The sequence below is a fragment of the Perognathus longimembris genome, chromosome 24 (genome assembly GCF_023159225.1).
Source record: "Perognathus longimembris pacificus isolate PPM17 chromosome 24, ASM2315922v1, whole genome shotgun sequence".
Classification (NCBI taxonomy): domain Eukaryota; kingdom Metazoa; phylum Chordata; class Mammalia; order Rodentia; family Heteromyidae; genus Perognathus; species Perognathus longimembris.
In genome coordinates, this window is record NC_063184.1 from 3268959 (window position 1) to 3287600 (window position 18642).

Genomic DNA, 18642 nt, shown 5'->3' on the forward strand with positions numbered 1-18642 from the left:
CGGGAGCGCAGTGCCCAGGGCCCCGGGCGGCGGGGGCTGCAACCGGCCTGGAGGGAGGGCTTTGCCGCCCGGGTCGGCGGGGCAGGGGTCCCCGGCAAATTGGCCGGGAGCTCGGTGTCCCCGAGTTTCCCTCGCGCCGGGCCCTCGCCGGGGTAAGTTGTAAAGTTTCTGGAGGTTTTCTTGTTGTTCTCCGGGCGGCTCTGGTCGCTCAGCGTCTGCGATCGCACCCCTTCCCCCACCCCAGCCCGCCCAAACCCAGGGGCTCAGACCCTGCGGATCAAAACCCAAAGGCGAGGAGAGGCCACCGGGCGATCAAGCCGGGGGGCTGAGCCCCTGCTCCGCGCGTCAGCCGGGCCCGCGGAGTCCGCGGTCGCCCTGGGGCTCGGCGCCGGCCCCTGCGCCCGGTGCGCACCGGGCGAACAGCACGCACTTTGGGGGGCTGCAGGGGTGTTTCTGGGGCCGGACGGAACCGCCTTGCACCCCGTGGGGGGTCTCCGCCACGGCCAATCGCCCGCTCCGCTTCCTCTGCGCTGGTGACCGTCCCGGGCCGCGTCTCCAGCGCTTCCTTCCTGGCGGCGCCGCGCTCCGGGAGCCGGGGACCATGAGCCCCGCCGCGGAGCGGGCTGCCGGCCCCGCGTGCCCGCCGCCCCCAGCGCGGCCCCCGACCCCGCTGCTCCGAGTCCTGTGGTTGCTCTGCCTGCTGCCCGGCCCCGCGCGGGCCCGCGGCGCGGAGCAGCGCCAAGTGTTCCAGGTTCTGGAGGAGCAGCCGCCCGGGACGCTGGTGGGCACTATCCAGACGCGGCCCGGCTTCACCTACCGGCTCAGCGAGAGCCACGCCCTGTTCGCCATCAACGGCAGCACCGGCGTCCTGTACACCACGGCCACCATCGACCGCGAGAGCCTGCCCAGCGACGTGATCAACCTGGTGGTGCTGTCCAGTTCCCCCACCTATCCCACTGAGGTGCGCGTGCTGGTGCGCGACCTCAACGACAACGCGCCGGTCTTCCCGGACCCCTCCGTCGTGGTCACCTTCAAGGAGGACAGCGGCAGCGGGCGCCAGGTGATCCTGGACACCGCCACCGACTCGGACAGCGGCGCCAACGGCGTGGACCACCGCTCGTACCGCATCGTCCGCGGCAATGCGGCGGGGCGCTTCCGCCTGGACGTCACCCTGAACCCCAGCGGCGAGGGCGCCTTCCTGCACCTCGTCTCCAAGGGCGGGCTGGACCGCGAGGCCACCCCGCAGTACCAGCTGCTGGTGGAGGTGGAGGACAAGGGCGAGCCGAGGCGGCGGGGCCACCTGCAGGTGAACGTGACCGTGCAGGACATCAACGACAACCCGCCGGTGTTCGGCAGCGCGCAGTACCGGGCGGGGGTGCCCGAGGACGCGGCCGTGGGCTCCAGCGTCCTGCAGGTGGCGGCGGCGGACGCGGACGAGGGGAGCAACGCGGACATCCGCTACCGGCTGCAGGACGAGGGCACCCCCTTCCACATGGACCCCGAGAGCGGGCTCATCACGGTGCGCGAACCCCTGGACTTCGAGGCGCGGCGCCAGTACGCGCTGACGCTGCAGGCCACGGACAGGGGCGTGCCCGCGCTCACCGGCCGCGCCGAGGCGCTCATCCAGCTGCTCGACGTGAACGACAACGAGCCCGTGGTGAAGTTCAGGTATTTCCCCGCCACCTCGCGCTTCGCCTCGGTGGACGAGAATGCGCAGGTGGGCACCGTGGTGGCCTTGCTCACCGTCACCGACGCTGACTCCCCGGCGGCCAACGGCAACATCTCCGTGCAGATCCTCGGGGGCAACGAGCAGCGCCACTTCGAGGTGCAGAGCAGCAAAGTGCCCAACCTGAGCCTCATCAAAGTGGCCAGCGCCCTGGACCGCGAGCGCATCCCCTCCTACAACCTCACCGTCTCGGTGTCCGACAACTTCGGGGCGCCCCCGGCCGCGGGGACCCGCGCGCGCTCGTCCGTGGCCAGCCTGGTGATCTTCGTCAACGACATCAACGATCACCCCCCCGTCTTCGCCCAGCAGCTGTACCGGGTGAACCTGAGCGAGGAGGCGCCCCCAGGGAGCTACGTGAGCGGGGTGTCCGCCACGGACGGGGACTCGGGGCTCAATGCCAACCTGCGGTACAGCATTGTCTCGGGCAATGAACTCGGCTGGTTCCGCATTAGCGAGCACAGCGGCCTGGTGACCACGGCGGCCTCGGGGGGCCTGGACCGCGAGCTCCAGTCCCAGGTGGTACTCAACATCAGTGCTCGCGACCAGGGAGTCCACCCCAGAGTGTCCTTCGCCCAGCTGGAGGTCACCCTGTGGGATGTGAACGACCAGAAGCCAGTGTTCAGCCAGCCGCAAGGCTACGAGGTGGCTTTGGTGGAGAATGCACCAGCCGGGACAGAACTGCTGGTGGTGGGGGCCACAGATGGGGACTTGGGTGACAATGGGACAGTCCACTTCTCCCTACATGAGCCGGAGGGTGCCCGCAGGGCCTTCAGGCTGGACCCTTTGTCTGGGAGGCTGAGCACCGTGTCCTCTCTGGACAGGGAGGAGCAAGCTTCATACTCTTTGCTGGTGACAGCCGCGGACCTGGGCACCCCTCCCCAGACGTCAGTGGCCCGTGTCAACGTAAGCCTGGTGGATCTGAATGATAACACACCTGTGTTCTATCCTGTCCAATATTTTGCTCATATCCAAGAGAATGAGCCTGGAGGGACCTACGTCACCACCGTCTCTGCCTCCGACCCAGACCTGGGGCCCAATGGAACGGTCAGGTATGCCATCTCCGCCGGGGACAGGTCCAGGTTTCAGATCAATGCTCAGAGTGGGGTGATTTCTACCCGCATGGCCCTAGATAGAGAAGAGAAAACAGCCTACCAATTGCAAGTAGTGGCTACGGATGGTGGAAATTTACAATCGCCCAACCAGGCCATTGTGACCATCACAGTATTGGACACGCAAGACAACCCACCCGTGTTCAGCCAGGCAGCCTATAGCTTTGTGGTGTTTGAGAACGTGGCTCTGGGCTACCAGGTAGGCGGGGTGTCCGCCACCAGCATGGATCTCAACACGAACATCACCTATGTCATCACCACCGGAGATCAGAGGGGTGTGTTTGCCATCCACCAGGCCACAGGACAACTGACCACAGCCAGTGCGATCGACCGAGAAGAGCAATCGTTTTATCAGCTCAAAGTCGTGGCCAGCGGTGGTGCAGTGGCCGGAGACACGGTGGTGAACATAACAGTGAAGGATCTGAATGACAACTCTCCTCACTTCCTCCAGGCAGTGGAGAGCATCCATGTGGTAGAGAACTGGCAGGCAGGCCACACTGTTTTCCAAGCCCAAGCAGAGGATCCTGATGAAGGTGTCAATGGCCTGGTGATCTACAGTCTGAAACAAAACCCCCGGAATCTGTTTGCCATCGATGAAAGGAACGGCACGATTACCCTCCTGAGTTCCTTGGATGCGCACGCTGGTCCTTACCAGATAGAAATCTTGGCGTGTGACACTGGGGTGCCCCAGCTCTCCTCGAGCCTCATCCTAACTGTGTATGTCCACGATGTAAACGACAACCCACCCGTGTTTGACCAGATTTCTTATGAGGTCACTCTTTCTGAGTCTGAACCTGTGAATTCTCGGTTCTTCCAAGTTCAAGCTTCTGATCAGGATTCGGGGGCCAATGGAGAAATCGCATATGCAATTGCAGAGGGCAACACGGGCGGTGCGTTTGGCATCTTCCCAGATGGTCAGCTGTACATAAAAAGTGAACTGGACCGCGAGCTTCAGGACAGATACGTGTTGTTGGTTGTTGCATCTGACAGGGCCGTCGAACCCCTTAGTGCCACTGTGAATGTGACTGTGATTCTAGAAGATGTTAATGACAACAGACCTCTTTTCAACAGCACCAATTACACGTTTTACTTTGAAGAGGAACAGGCTGCCGGGTCATTTGTGGGCAAAGTCAGTGCTGTCGATAAAGATTTTGGGCCCAATGGAGAAGTAAGGTATTCTTTTGAGATGGTGCAGCCCGACTTCGAGTTACATGCCATCACTGGGGAAATCACAAGCACACGACAGTTTGACAGGGAGTCTTTCATGCGACAGAGAGGGAACGCAATGTTTAGCTTCACAGTTATCACCACTGACCAAGGGCTCCCTCATGCACTCAAGGACCAGGCGACTGTCCACGTGTATATGAAGGACATAAATGATAACGCTCCTAAATTTTTAAAAGACTTTTACCAAGCTACCATATCAGAGACAGCAGCCAACCTGACCCAGGTTTTAAGAGTATCGGCTTCCGATGTGGATGAAGGCAACAACGGACTGATTCATTACTCTCTTGTCAAAGGAAATGAAGAAAAGCATTTTGCTGTGGAGAGCACATCTGGTCAGGTGACTCTCATTGGCACCCTGGATTATGAAACCACACCCGCCTATTCCCTAGTAATCCAGGCAGTGGATTCGGGAGCCATCTCCCTCAACTCAACCTGCATCCTGAACATAGAGATTTTGGACGAAAACGACAATAGTCCCTCCTTCCCCAAGTCCACGCTGCTCGTGGATGTTTTGGAAAACATGAGGGTTGGAGAGCTGGTGTCGTCGGTGACAGCCACCGACTCGGATTCGGGTGACAATGCCGATTTGCACTACAGCATCACGGGGACCAACAACCACGGCACCTTCAGCATCAGCCCCAACACCGGCAGCATTTTTCTCGCCAAGAAACTGGACTTCGAAACCCAGTCTTTGTATAAACTAAATATCACCGCCCAAGACCGCGGCAGGCCCCCTCGATCGTCCACCATGTCGGTGGTGATCCAAGTGAGGGACTCCAACGACAATGCTCCCAGCTTCCCGCCCGGGGACATCTTCAAGTCCATCGAGGAGAACATCCCTGTGGGGTCGCCGGTGATCTCGGTGACGGCGCACGACCCCGACGCAGACATCAACGGGCGGCTGGCCTACGCCATCGTGCAGCAGCGGCCCCGGGGCGGCCACTTCCGCATAGACGAGGCCCAGGGGCTCATCTACACCAGCGCGGAGATCGACCGCGAGTTCTCCAACCTCTTCGAGCTGACCGTGAAGGCCAGCGACCAGGCCGTGCCCCTGGAGAGCCGGCGCTGCGCCCTGAAGAACGTCACCATCTTGGTGACGGATCTCAACGACAACGTGCCCACGTTCGTGTCGCAGGACGCGCTGGCGGTGGACCCGGCTACCGTGGCCGGCTCGGTGCTCACCACGCTGCTGGCCGCCGACCCGGACGAAGGCGTCAACGGGGAGGTGGAGTACGAGATCGTGCGCGGGGACGCGGGGACCTTCAGCGTGGACCGCTACAGCGGGGACCTGCGCGTGGCCTCGGCCCTCGCGCCCGCGCGCCTCCTCTACAGCCTCCTGGTGGCCGCCACCGACCTGGGCCCCGAGCGCAGGAGGTCCACCACGGAGCTCACCATCATCCTGCGGGGCCCGGGAGGGCCCGCCTTCACGCAGCCCAAGTACATCACTATCCTGAAGGAGGGGGAGCCCGTGGGCACCGATGTCATCGCGGTGGAAGCCGCCAGCCCGGGGGCCCTGGCCGCCGTTGAGTATTACATCGTCTCCGTGCGCTGCGAGGAGAAGACCGTGGGGCGCCTCTTCACCATCGGGCGGCACTCGGGCGTCGTGCAGACCGCCGCCGTCCTGGATCGCGAGCAGGGCGCCTGTCTCTACCTGCTGGACGTCTATGCCATCGAGAAATCGGCGGCTTCACCCAGGACGCAGCGAGCACAGGTAATGGCTTCCAGGTTCTCTCACTACTTGCAGGTGGATGCCGTTTTTATGGAGGTCGTTTTCCTTGTGTGCTCTTCCTATCATTATGTCTATTGGTTGCTAGGCTGATTGCTGGATTGATTGTGCCAGTCCTGGGGCTTGAATTCGGGGTCGGTCTGAGTGCCATCCTTGAGCTTTGGTGCCCCGGGCTAGTGCTCTAGTACTTAAGCCGCATCTCCTCTTCTGGCTTTTTGAAGGCTAATTGGAGATGGAAGTCTCCTGTGTTTCCTACCCTGCTTGGCTTTGAACCTTGATCCTCAAATCTCAGCCTCTTGAGTAGCTAGGATGACAGGTGTGAGCCACGGGTGCCCAGCTATTTTCCTTTATTTTTTTACTGTTGATTGTTTTTCTTAAATAAAAAGGAGCAGGGGGAAAATGGTTCTCTCACACATGCTACTTCAGAAAAAGGTGTTGGTGACTTTAATCAAAAATTTTCCAGTTTATGCTTCACCCCAAAGAACTCATCAGGCTAAGTGAAATCCATTTATATGAACGGAAGTACTGAACTGACCTACACTCACCTTTCCCTAAGGACATCCATGATGGGAGGGGGTAATTTTAGAATCAAACCTTCCCTGTTGTACCGTGCAGACCCTGGGTAGAAGTATGCAAGGTGCCATAGCTTTTGGGGGAAAGTGGATTTGGAGATGGGCATGAGACCTTAGAGAGGACACTGTAAACTTCCATGTCTTTGGCAAGCTTGGCACACGCTTCCAAAAGTGTGTAATTTTGAGAGGCTGAGCCAAGTTTTGGAGGAGTCTCTAGACTTCATTTGCAGTGCATTCTCAGCTCTGTCCTCTGACTCAGGGCCATCATTTCTCCTCTCCTGAAAGCACATAAGGTTTTGAATGAACCAAACTGGGCTGTGTCATGCCATGCAGAAGTACATGTTGTTATGACTGCCGATGCGTGAGGGTTTGGTGTTTCATGGTACACGCCAAGAGAATTCCATGCTTGGCCTTTCCTGTGAAAACTCTACAGTGCAGCCTCCGTGGTCCCGTCGATGGAGTCGTTCAGTTGAATCACTCCCCGTGTTGAGCTGATCCTGTCCTGCATGGGTACCGTGGTGCTGGGGGAGGTCTTGTCTGCTGTCTGCTAGGCTCTTTTTTTCTACCTTCCCTCACAGATATTCTAGAGCTTGTCACTCAGCCAAAAGCACAAAATATCAAATGTGGTTTGTGATACTTGGCGATGGCCCAAACACAACATGCTGGTGAAATACAGGCTCGTGTGTTTGTTTTCTTGGTCTCTTCTCTTTGAGGAGGAGGTGGAGAATTTGCTTCATGATAAATGCTCACTTATTCTTATCCTGTAAGGCTCCCGTCATCATTCATTTTCATGATAATTAGCTGTATCTGTGCTGAGGCCTGTATAGCACAGCCATGCCTTACAGGGAAGGAGAGATAATTAATACTAGAATCCTTAATAGATGTAACTCTCAGATATACTATTTTAAGTGAAATTTACTTGTTCATATGCGTAATCCTAAGTTTATATGTAAATTAGCTTCTTTTACTTATTTTTCTGCTGTTTCGGTTTAATTTTATATTTAGTGTGGGTATTGGGGTTTGAGCTTGGGGTTTTGATTCTTTGGCTTCTAATTGCAATCGTCATATCTCAGCCTCATGACAGGTTTACAGGTAGGAGCCACCAGCTCTGATCATGGCTCTGTTTTATTTAGTTCTTTGTTTTTAATTCTGAAATATACAGGCTGGGAATATGGCTTAGTGGTATAGGGCTTGCTTAGCAGGCATGAAGCCCTGGGTTCAATTCCTCAGTACCACATACACAGAAAAAGCCAGAAGTGGTGCAGTGGTTCAAGTGGTAGATCAGTAGCCTTGAGCAAAAGAAGTTCAGGACAGTATCTAGCCGCTGAGTTCAAGCCTCAGGACTGGCAAAAAAAAAAAAAAAAAAAGATTCTGAGACATAGGAGGCATTTCGTTTGGCCTGGGTTTATCATGACTTATGTGTAATTTCATTTTTACCCTTTCTTAAGCCCAAACTCTGTGTCTACTATTTTTTTCCCTCTAGATTTCTTTGATGAAGTGGTTTAATTGGAAATTCAAAGTATTTATTGAAGGCAAACAGTTAAGTCAATTGGGACATGGGATGAATTTGTTCAACTATGAAACAGTTACATTACTAGGTATTGTTTAGTCCAGTGTATTGCATTTTATTAGAATACTCTAGAACACTATGTAAAATGAGAATCTATGTTTGGTTTCATTATTGTGCATTGTTCTTTGATCATTAGACAGGCAATGGCTGACTCAGTGTGTATCTTGAATAGCATTGTCTCTGATAGGTATGAAGCAGGAAAAACAGTCATTAGAATTATTTTCTCAGTAATAGGTGATACTATGCCTATTTTTATCAACCAGTAACATTAGTGTGGAAAGTTGTCATACAAAGTATAATTTATTCATTTAAAAATCTAACGATTCAATATGATTTTATTAAAATGCAAAACATGGTGTCAGGGTATTGTCTGTGAACTTATGGGCTGAAATTGAAAACCCAGTTTACATTCGAAGCTCTAGGCACTCTAAAATTGAAAGCAAATGTGTTATTTTTTCCAAAGAATATTGATAGCAGTAGTTGGTAGTTTATTACTTATATCTTTTAAAGACAGATAAGAAAAACATTCCTTTTCTTCTACAAAAAAGAAGTTATAAATGACCTCTGGTTGTTGGAGATTATTAATTATGTCCAAGCCCAGACCGTTCAATACTCTTATAAGTTTGTGTTTATCTGTGCTGATAAGATTTAGAATTATTCACTCAGGTCTCTGGTCAAGTTGTGGTTGGTCATGGGTTCTTTAAGCAGAGAGACAACAGGTAAAAAGTAAACCACTGAATTTTCCTTCTTCCTAGCTTCCTTCTTGAGGTAGCACAAATAAGAATGCCTTTGAAGAAATTAAGATATAAATTTATTTTTCCTTTTTTTTTTCTCAGAAGAATGCACAGAGTCTTGATTTTTGTTGCAGTAGCCCCTATAAAGTCTCTATCATGATTTGCTGTTTGTCTTAAGCTCTTATGCAATAAGAACTAACAATTTAGCAAACATTTCTTGTGCTTGAACTCAGGGCCTGGGAGCCGCCCCTTGGCTTTTTTCACAAAAAGCTGGGGCTCTACCATGTGAGCTTTTTTGGTGGTTAGTTGGAGGTTAGAATTTCACAGACTACCCTGCCCTGGCTGGCTTCGAACCATGACCTTCAGATCTCAGCCTTTTGAATAGCTAGGATTACAGGTGTGCGTCACCAGCACTAAGCTCAACATTCCTGTTTTACAAACTGTTAGCTATCTAGGGGTACACGAGGGAGGGTGTTGGCGGGCCCTCACAGGGTGAGGGGTGTTGTCACTGCTCTTTGCTTCAGTTTTATGTTACCAGATGGGTCACAGACACTCAAAGCGCATTCGCCCAGTGGGAGGGCAGAAAGGCACAGGGAATAAATCAGCACAAGAAAGCTGGAGGGATGGGTGAAGAGGTAAATCTGATCCTATCATTAATTGAACATAGTAATTTTCTCTGCTCTGCCAATGAATGACTTGAGGATTGTCTGAAACCTCAAAAGCAGAACTTGTCAGTTGCAGGACCCTTCTGTGCTTCAAAACCACCCCAAGGGGCTTCTGCTCAGGTATGTCTTCACTTCTGAGACTTTTTATTTTTAATAATAAAGCAAAATGTAAAGCTTCTTTAGTTAACATCTTCCCCAGACACAATACTTTAATCTTACTTAAAGACTATTTTATTTCTTCCCTTTAAAAAATTATTCTTAAGTAGTTGTGCAAAGCCTCTCCAATTCAACCTGCCAGTCTATGAGTATAGTGCATCCTAGTCAATGTCCCCCCTTCCATCTTCTCCCCCCTCCCACCCCTCCCCCTTCAAGTCACCTGCCTCCATTTTCACATAACACGTTGAGTGCGATGTCTGCATTCACTCGCCCCTCCTCGACATTCATCTGCCCTCCTCTCCCCCTTCCTCCTCCCTCTACCCCCAATAACACAAGTTCTAGCTTTCTGGTACTGATCTTTTCTAAACTTAAAAAAGCAATAAAAAGAGTGGCATGGGAATTTAGATATACCTCCGGTATGTTGGCTTGGTTATATTTTCAATGGTAAGACTGCTGGGTCTTATGGTCATTCTCATTTTAATTTTGAAGGAACTTCTCCAGTCTTTCCTGCTCGTATTGTTAGTGTATATTTCTTGGTTCTTGAGTTTTCCTCAAAAGGCTGTGTGTTCAGCAGAGGATCACAAGAGCCTAATAGCTATGCCCTTATGAATGCATAAGATGATGCTAAGTGAAATAAACTCCATGTCATGGAAACGACTGTTACATCACTGTTGTAATTACTTTCAACATGCCATGGGAAACCGTAGCTTCTATTGTTGATGATCCTCTTGTATCCCGTTCCTGTGGTTGTACCCGCACTATCACTGTATCTTATCTGAGTACATTGGAAACTGTATATATTGGTATTCGAATTAGCGAAGTGAAAGGGAATATCAAAATCGAGAGAGAAAGGATAAAACGACAAACGACTCCCAAAAGCAATTCTTTTTTTTTTTTTTTTTGGCCAGTCCTGGGCCTTGAACTCAGGGCCTGAGCACTGTCCCTGGCTTCTTCCCGCTCAAGGCTAGCACTCTGCCACTTGAGCCACAGCGCCCTTTCTGGCCGTTTTCTGTATATGTGGTGCTGGGGAATCGAACCTAGGGCCTCGTGTATCCGAGGCAGGCACTCTTGCCACTAGGCTATATCCCCAGCCCCAGCAAAAGCAATTCTTGCAAAACCATTTGGTGTAAACCAACTGAACAACTCATGGGGGGACAGGGAAAGGGGGAGGGGAGAGGGGGGAATGAGGGAGGAGGCAACAAATAGTACAAGAAATGTACCCAAGGCCTAACATATGAAACTGTAACCTCTCTGTACATCACTTTGACAATAAATAAAAAAAAAATTCATGGCTAGCATGCCCTTGGTGGCGGGGCGGGGGGGTGGGGCGGGGGCGGGGAAGTCTGTGTGTTAACTTGGCTTGGTCTGCAAGTTGTACTACTACTTGGGTACATTTGGGTTATTTATTTATTTATATTATTTTAAATTAATTTTTATTTTATTGTAAAGGTGATGTACAGAGGGGTTACAGTTACATAAGATAATGAGTACATTTCTTGTTGAACTTTGTTACCCCCTCCCTTGTTTTCTCCCACTTTGTTTCCAATTCTGAGGTTTAACCTCAGGGTCTGGGCAGTGTCTTTGAGCTTTGTGTTTTGATCAAGGCTAGTGTTCTACCTCTTGAGCCACAGCTCTACTTTTGTCTTGTTGGTGGTTAGGTGGGGATTAGAATCTCTTGGACTTTTCCTGTTCAGAGGCTCAAACCTTGATTCTCAGATCTCAGCCACCGGAGTAGCTAGGATTACAAGTGTGAGCCTCTGGTGTGCGGCTGTTATTTATTTTTCAACATTCATTTATTTTGTCTTCTTCTGAGAATTGTATGTTCAGTTATGCTATCACGATTTAATTCAGTAATTCCTTTTTTGCTATTGACTTGTTTGAATTCCTTTTGTATTTTGGATAGCAACTCATTGTCAGATGTGCAGTTGGAAAATATTTTCTCCCATGAGTACATTTTCTCTCATGTTATTTCTCTTGCTGTGCTGAAGCTTTTTAGTTTGAAATAACCCCACTTGTCAATTGTTGCTTTTATTATCTTTGCTTTATGTGCTCTTATCCAAAGAGGTCATTGCCCAAACCAATGTCTTGAAGCATTTTCTCTGTTTTTTTGTTTTGTTTTGTTTTCTAATGATTTCATAGTTTCAAGTTTTACCTTTAAACTTGTAGTCTACTTCAAGCTAAATTTTGAATAAGAGGTAAAGGTCTAAAAAGAAGAAATATAGGTCTAATTTCTTTCTTCTGCATGCACCTATGAAGTAGTCCCAATAGTGTTTGGTGAAGATCTGCCCTTTCCAGTGTGTATTCTCGGTGCCTCCATTAAGACTGTGTAGATTCATCTGCGGATGGCCTGTTTTTTTCCCATTGGTGTGCAGGGCTGGTTCAATGCCAGTACATGAGGTTTGGGTTAAAGAAAAGTCCTTAAGTATGTTGCCTCTGAACCTCGTGGTGATGGTTAGAGATGACTCAGAACTGGAAATGTTACACATCAACGTATACTGCAGTCTTAGTAACATTCACGTTTCTTTGCCTTGAATGGTCAGGTCTGTTTGTTTATTGAAAATTAGTTCCTGAGCGTTTTTCTTTCAAGTAGGAATAATATCTCACTAATAAAACGAGTTCAGTTACAGCTCCAGCAATGCTTTACTGTGAGACAGCGACCACTTTTAGGTACAGAGCGACCCTTTTTCTGTGACATTTTTTGGAGCATCGCTGGGCCTTTGCCACAAAAGATGTGATTGTAGTCTTGACTTAATATAATTTTTATTTTATTTTATTTTTTCAAGGGTTTTCTTTCTTCCTGTCTTCCATTTTTATTATTATTTTTTATTCCAGTGGTCCTGGGTCTTGAACTCAGGGCCTGAGCACTGTCCCTGAGTTTTTATCTTCAGGGCTGGCATTCTACCACTTGAGCCACACTCCACTGCCAGCTCTTTTGGTGGTTAGCTGGCGATAAAGGTCTCGTGGGCTCTTCTGCCAGGGCTTTCCTGGAACCACAGTCCCCAGATGTCAGCCTCCTGTGTAGTTAGGATTACAGGCATGAGCCACCAGCGCTGGGCTATTATTTTTTTGACGGTCCTGGGGCTTGAACTCTGGGCCTGGGTGCTGTTCTGAGTCTCTTTGTGCTCAAGGCTAGTTCTCTACCCTTTGAGCCACAGCACCACTTCTGGTTTGTTTTTTTCCTGAGTATTTTTATTGGAGATAAGAGTTGCATGGACTTTTCTGCTTGGGCTGGCTTCGAACCATGATCCTCCAATCTTAGCCTCCTGAGTAGGTAGGATTATAGGAGTGAGCCACCAGTGCCTGGTTGTTTTTCAATTTTTTAAGTGGAATTAGCATTTGATTCATACTGGGAATACCTGACAATAAGTAAATAATACAATTAGTGCTAAAAAATATTCCAAAGCTGCTATTCTGATTTGTGTAAGCTAACAATGGTTTCTTCTGTACCTCTCCTATGTATGTAAGCACAGTAAATGAGGCATGCAGTGTTTTCTGTCATTATGAACACATTTCTGGTTCTCTGAGCCTCTGACACAGGCTCTGGTTTACCTAGGGTACAGTGCACAATCTATAGTGATAGAGACATTTGTCTGCTAGTGAGACCTTGGCACTTCAAGAAAGCACAAAAGATACACTTGTAATACAACATTAAAGTCAGGATTTGAGTATTAAGTAGATGGAATGTGATTCTTTAAAAATGAGACATTTTAGTAGTTGGATAATAAATCATTCTTAAAAAGAAATCATAAAGATTTCCAGCATAAATGAGGATGGTATTGGTAAGGTTAGTGATGGTCACACAGCTTAGAAATGATTTTAGTCAGGAACTGGTGGCTCATGCCTATAATCCCAGCTACACAGGAGGCTGAGATCTGAGGATTGGGGTTCAAAGCCAGCCAGAGCAGGAAAGTTTATGAGACTCTTATCTCCCTCCAATCAACCACCAAAATTCTAGAAGTGGAGTTGTGTCTCAAATGATAGAGTGCTAGCCTCAAGTTTAAAAGCTCAGAACAGCACGCAGGCCATGTGCGTATCCCCCCAGGAATGGGATAAAAAACAAATAAACAAAAAGGCTGGTATTACTCTAGGGAAAGCTAGGTATGTGATAATAAAAGCAGTAATTATCGATGCTTGCTCTGTCAAGAGAGCATAGCATAGGGGGCTTTATGACTAGTGCTAGTTGTACATTTGGCTATATAAAATGCCTTAATATGTAAACATTCCCTACATTTCATAGTAAGTAGACTTTTCCCCAAACAATAAAATGCTCTTAAAACAACTTTATGATTTTAAATTTAATCACAAATAATATCACTGCCACTTCATGGTTGTGGGAAACTATAGCATGTTCTGTGCTTCAAAAACAAAACTTAACTAAGTTCATTTAGTAGAAAGCAAGTTTTCACCCAGATCTGAACAACTCCATAATTTGTATTCATGCCACTACTCTAGAAAGCCAGGGCAATTTGCAGGGTTAGTTAAGAGACATATCTGTTCTTTAGAGATATAAGAGTATGTATGCTTTAAACAGTTGGTTTTTTTTTCACTTTTGTGTTTGTTAAGAAGCATTATCTTGTATTATATGAAATAAGAGAAAGTACCCAGTGTAGGTCATTGCCAGAGGTAGTTTGGTGATGCCAGTTAGACCCTGAGTTACGATGAGGACAGGATGTTCTGGGGTTCTCTAGATGACTGGCAGTGCAGGACCAGCCTCCTCCTGGCAGCCTGCCCAGTCTGGAAGCAGTAGCGTGGACTGTTCATTTAGTTATTTGTTTTTGTGCTGGTGCTCAGGCTTGAACTCGTGGCCTGGGGTGCTATCCCTTAGCCTTTCTAATCACGGTTTGCCCTTGAACACTTGAGCCACAGCACCAGGTCTGTGTTTCGCTGTTTCATTGGAGGTAATAGTTTCTTTGGATTTGCTTGCCCAGACTAGATTTGAACTTCAGTCCTCAGAGCTCAGCCTCCTGAGTAGGTGGGATTACAGGTGTGAGCCACCTGTCTGTACTGTGAGCTGATGTTGGGATGGAGGGAGTAACAATGGAGACTATTAAGAAAGGGAGATATTTTAGAGTTTTTTCTACTCTAGCTTATTTTTTTAAACTAGTTATTATTTATTGATTTTTTTATTTCTTCACAATTACTTTAAATACATTGGAAAAAAGATATTGTGACTTAAAAGGCTTGATAAAACTGTGTATGTGTGTGTGTGTGTGTGTGTGTGTGTGTGTGTGGTGTTGGTAATGGGACTTGAACTCAAGGCCTTGTGCAGTTGCTTAGATGTTTTACTCAAGATTGATGCTCTTACCACTTGAACTATATCTCCATTTCCAACCTTTTATGGTTGAGATGAGTCCCATAGACTTTCCTGCCTGGGATGGCTTTACATTGTGGTCTTCATATCTCAGCCTCCAGAGAAGCTAGGATTACAGGTGTAAGCCACCAGACTCTGCAGGTTCTTAAGACACAAATGGTTGTGTTTTGTAGATGGTGCCACATATAGTCAATATCTGTGGAGAGCCAGGTGCTGGTGCTCATTCCTGCGGCTCTCAGCAGAAATCCTAGCTTCTCACAAGACTGAGATGTGAAGAGTGAGGTTTGAAGTCAGCCAGGGCAAGAAAGTTCATAAGATTATTATCTCCAATTAAGCATTTAAAAAGCAAGAAGTAGATTGTTGATCAGTTGGTAGAACACTAGCCTTGAGCAAAAATATTCAGGGACAACCTCTGAGTTCAAGCCCCAAGACTAGCGTGCGCGCACACACACAAACACACACACACACACACACACACACACGATAATGTCTGTTAAATATATCTGATCTGGTCTGGTGCTCTGCTGATAGATTTTGTTTTTAAGGCAAAACCCATCTTCTAAGGAACTTGCTCCTTTTTTTTTTTGCTATTATTAAAACTTTAATCCTTTAAATCATTTATTGTCCCAGTAGATTTTGAGGTCACTGTACTTGGAACACTTCTAGAAATTACTTCTGAGCTTAGAATTTTGTCGTATGGGTTTTTCACTGCTTTGTCTGTGGCTTGCACTTTGTCATCATTAGAATGAAATACTGCCCAGGACGCTCATTAGTTGTGAAGCATTGCTGGGTTAATGACATAGAAGACTAATGGGCCTGGGAGTGTGCCCTCTATTCCAAGAATTAATAAAGCCTTGGCTCAGCTCTTTCCCATCTCCCTTATGGCAGCTAGACCTCTCCACAGGAGCTTGTGAGAGGAAACAGAGAAATACCAGTGGTCAAGGGACATGGGTCAGGATGAACTAGAAAAGTTCCTTAAGGGATACCAAACTAACAGTCTGGTAACTGTTCTGGAATGCTCTCCAGGTGTCATTTCTGACAACAGCAGTCACTGTTAACAGCATGTGAAATAAGGATGTGGACTAGTGGAAGGACACATGCATCCTGTTATACAATGGTGCATTATAGCCTGGCACCGGTGTCTGACATCTGTAATCCTAGCTTCTTAGGAGGCTGAGATCTGAGTAGCATGGTTCCAAGCAGGCAAGTCTGAGAGACTCTTATCTCCAGATAACTAACATAAAAGTGGAAGTGGAGCTGTCATGGAGCTGTGGTTCAAGTGATAGCATGCCAGCTTTGAGAGAAAAAGCTCAGAGAGTGTGCAAGGCCCAGAGTTCAAGCTCTGGTAGAGGTATAAAACACACGAGGCAAACAAATAAATCAAATGTTCTTTTTTTTTCCACTGTTTAAGGAATTTTATTAAAGCAAGAATTTTATAATCCAAATTATGTTTCCTCACACAGTTATCAATTCTGTTACTTAGAACTGACATCCTGAGCTATTCCACAGTAAAGAATTACAAAATTAAAGAAAGGAATGCTTTAAATTTTTGTACTTTGCTGAAAATTCTTTTTCCCAGGGTCTATAAAACATTAATTTGTTTTTATATTTTAAATTTTTTGTAGGTTTTTTTGTTTTTAAATCAAGTAATCTAGGACTAGCACTGTTGGCTAGACCTGACATTTGCTCGGTACATAAGGTTCAAAGTTTCCTTTCCTTTTTTTATTTATTTTATATTTTGCAATTTTTTTCATAATAGTTAAGTTTTTCGATGTTTAGTTATTTTTCTTCTGTGAAGCACGAGTTTCTTTTCATGGTCCCTGATCAATTTTTTAAACAGTTGGAACACCAGTGGCACTGTTGACTACTTTCTGGGCAGCCTCTTTAGCTTGGTGGGCTTGTAGTACAGCTACAGCTTCATCAACCTTAGAAGGCAGAGACTCTGGAGACTCCAGCATATGAAGTAATTCTGAATTATCTCCAACAACATGCCAGTGATTTTACCAGCAAGAGTAGGGTGCATGGCTTGGATAAGAGGAAACAGCCTTTCACCCAACATTTGCTTTTGCTCTTGAGGGGGGGCAGATGCCAACATGGAAGCAGTCAGTTCCTGACCTTGTACATGAACAGCAGGCTGTTGCATGGTAACTTGTGGCTGTGCATTAAGATGTTGCTGAGGATTGCGGACTCCTGCAGCATATTTATACTGGGGAACGGTGCGGATAGCAGGAGTGGCTGCTGCAGCAGCAGCTGCAGGACGTGGACCTATTGTTTGTGTTGATGTGTTAGCAACACACTGTGTGGACATGACTCATGGAACCTGTGAAGAAGCTGGTCTCATAGTACTAAATGGTGGTCTAGGAGCGGCTGGGTGGATAGCACCAGGCATATTTTGGAATGGATGAGGTCTGGCACCCTGAGCAGTCCAGCGAGGACTTGGTCTTAGTTGAGCAATTTGGCTAGGAGGATAGTATGCAGCACGGTTCTGAGTCTGTGGGATAGCTGCCATGAAGTAACCTGAAGGAGGTGCTGGCTGGTAGGGGTTGATTACAGGGTTGGGCACAGCTCGTACACTTGCCATTCTCTACATATACTGGTTAGTGAGGTGAGCTTGGCGCTCTTCTTTGCGCTGAGCTAAAGCTACATAGAGTGGCTTTGTGGCCACAATTCTACCATTCATTTCTGTAACTGCTTTAGTGGCTTCTTCTGGGGAGGAGAAACATACAAACCCAAACCCTTTGCTTTGACTACTTTCCATCATAACCTTTGCACTAGTGATTGTACCAAATGGAGAAAACTCTTTGCGGAGACGTTCATCATCAATACCATCATCAAGATTTTTCACATAAAGGTTAACACCCTGGTATCTGGTGATTCTATCCTGCTTCATCTGCTCAAATTTGCGCTTCAGTTCTGTCTGTCATTCCACTTTTTTTCTGAGCTCGACCAACGTAAATTTGTTTTCCATTGAGCTCCTTTCAGTTCATCTCATCCACAGCTTTCTGTGCATCATTATGCCTTTCAAAGCTTACAAATCCAAATCCTTTGGATTTCTCACTTTCATCAGTCATTACTTTCACACTTAAAGCAGGTCCAAACTTGCCAAAGAGTTCCTTAAAGCGCTCATCATCCATGTCTTCTCCAAAATTCTTGATGTAAACATTGGTGAATTCTTTTGCCCTAGCTCCAAGTTCTGCTTCTCGTTCCTTACGAGACTTAAATCGTCCAACAAATACTTTGCGATCATTTAGAAGCATCCCATTCATTTTTTTCAATAGCTCTTTCAGCTGCTCCTTGTGTCTCAAAATGTACAAATCCATAGCCCTTGGAACCATTTTCATCACAAACCACCTTACATGAAAGGATGTTACCAAAAGCAGAAAATGTATCATACAGTGCTTTATTATCAATGGATTTGTCCAAATTTTTAATGAATATGTTGCCCACTCCACTTTTACGAAGTGATGGATCACGCTGAGACCACATGATGCGCACTGGCTTGCCCTTTATAACATCAAAATTCATGGTGTCTAAAGCACGCTCCGCGTCCGCCGGCTGCTGGAAGTTCACATACATGTAGCCCAAGGAGCAGCGGGTGATCATGTCCCTGCAAACCTGGATGGAGAGGATGGGCCCCGCCGGGTTGAACTTCTCGTAGAGCATCACCTCGGTCACATCGGGGTGTAGATCCCCCATGTAGAGCGAGGCCATGGGGTAGCTGGCTGTGCTGGGGTTCATCTCCGCATGTCTGCCCGCAGGGCCACAGGCCGTGACCTTTCCCTGAGAGGAGAGCGAGTGCTGGGGCCCCGGGCCAGAGTGTGTGGGGGGGGGTATGGGAGCGGGATC

The 18642-nt window shown here is 48.0% G+C and overlaps 1 protein-coding gene and 1 pseudogene across 1 annotated transcript in view; one reads left to right on the forward strand and one right to left on the reverse strand.

The window, feature by feature from the left end:
- Window positions 1–543: 543 nt before the first annotated feature.
- Fat4 (FAT atypical cadherin 4) overlaps window positions 544–18642 on the forward strand; it is a 157196-nt gene continuing 139097 nt past the window's right edge. Inside the window, exon 1 of the mRNA XM_048333368.1 lies at window positions 544–5773. Within this exon, the coding sequence (XP_048189325.1) occupies window positions 602–5773 (5172 nt within the window). The 5' untranslated portion in view covers window positions 544–601. The remainder of the gene's footprint in view (window positions 5774–18642) is intronic.
- Window positions 16606–18534, reverse strand: LOC125341363 (annotated as a pseudogene).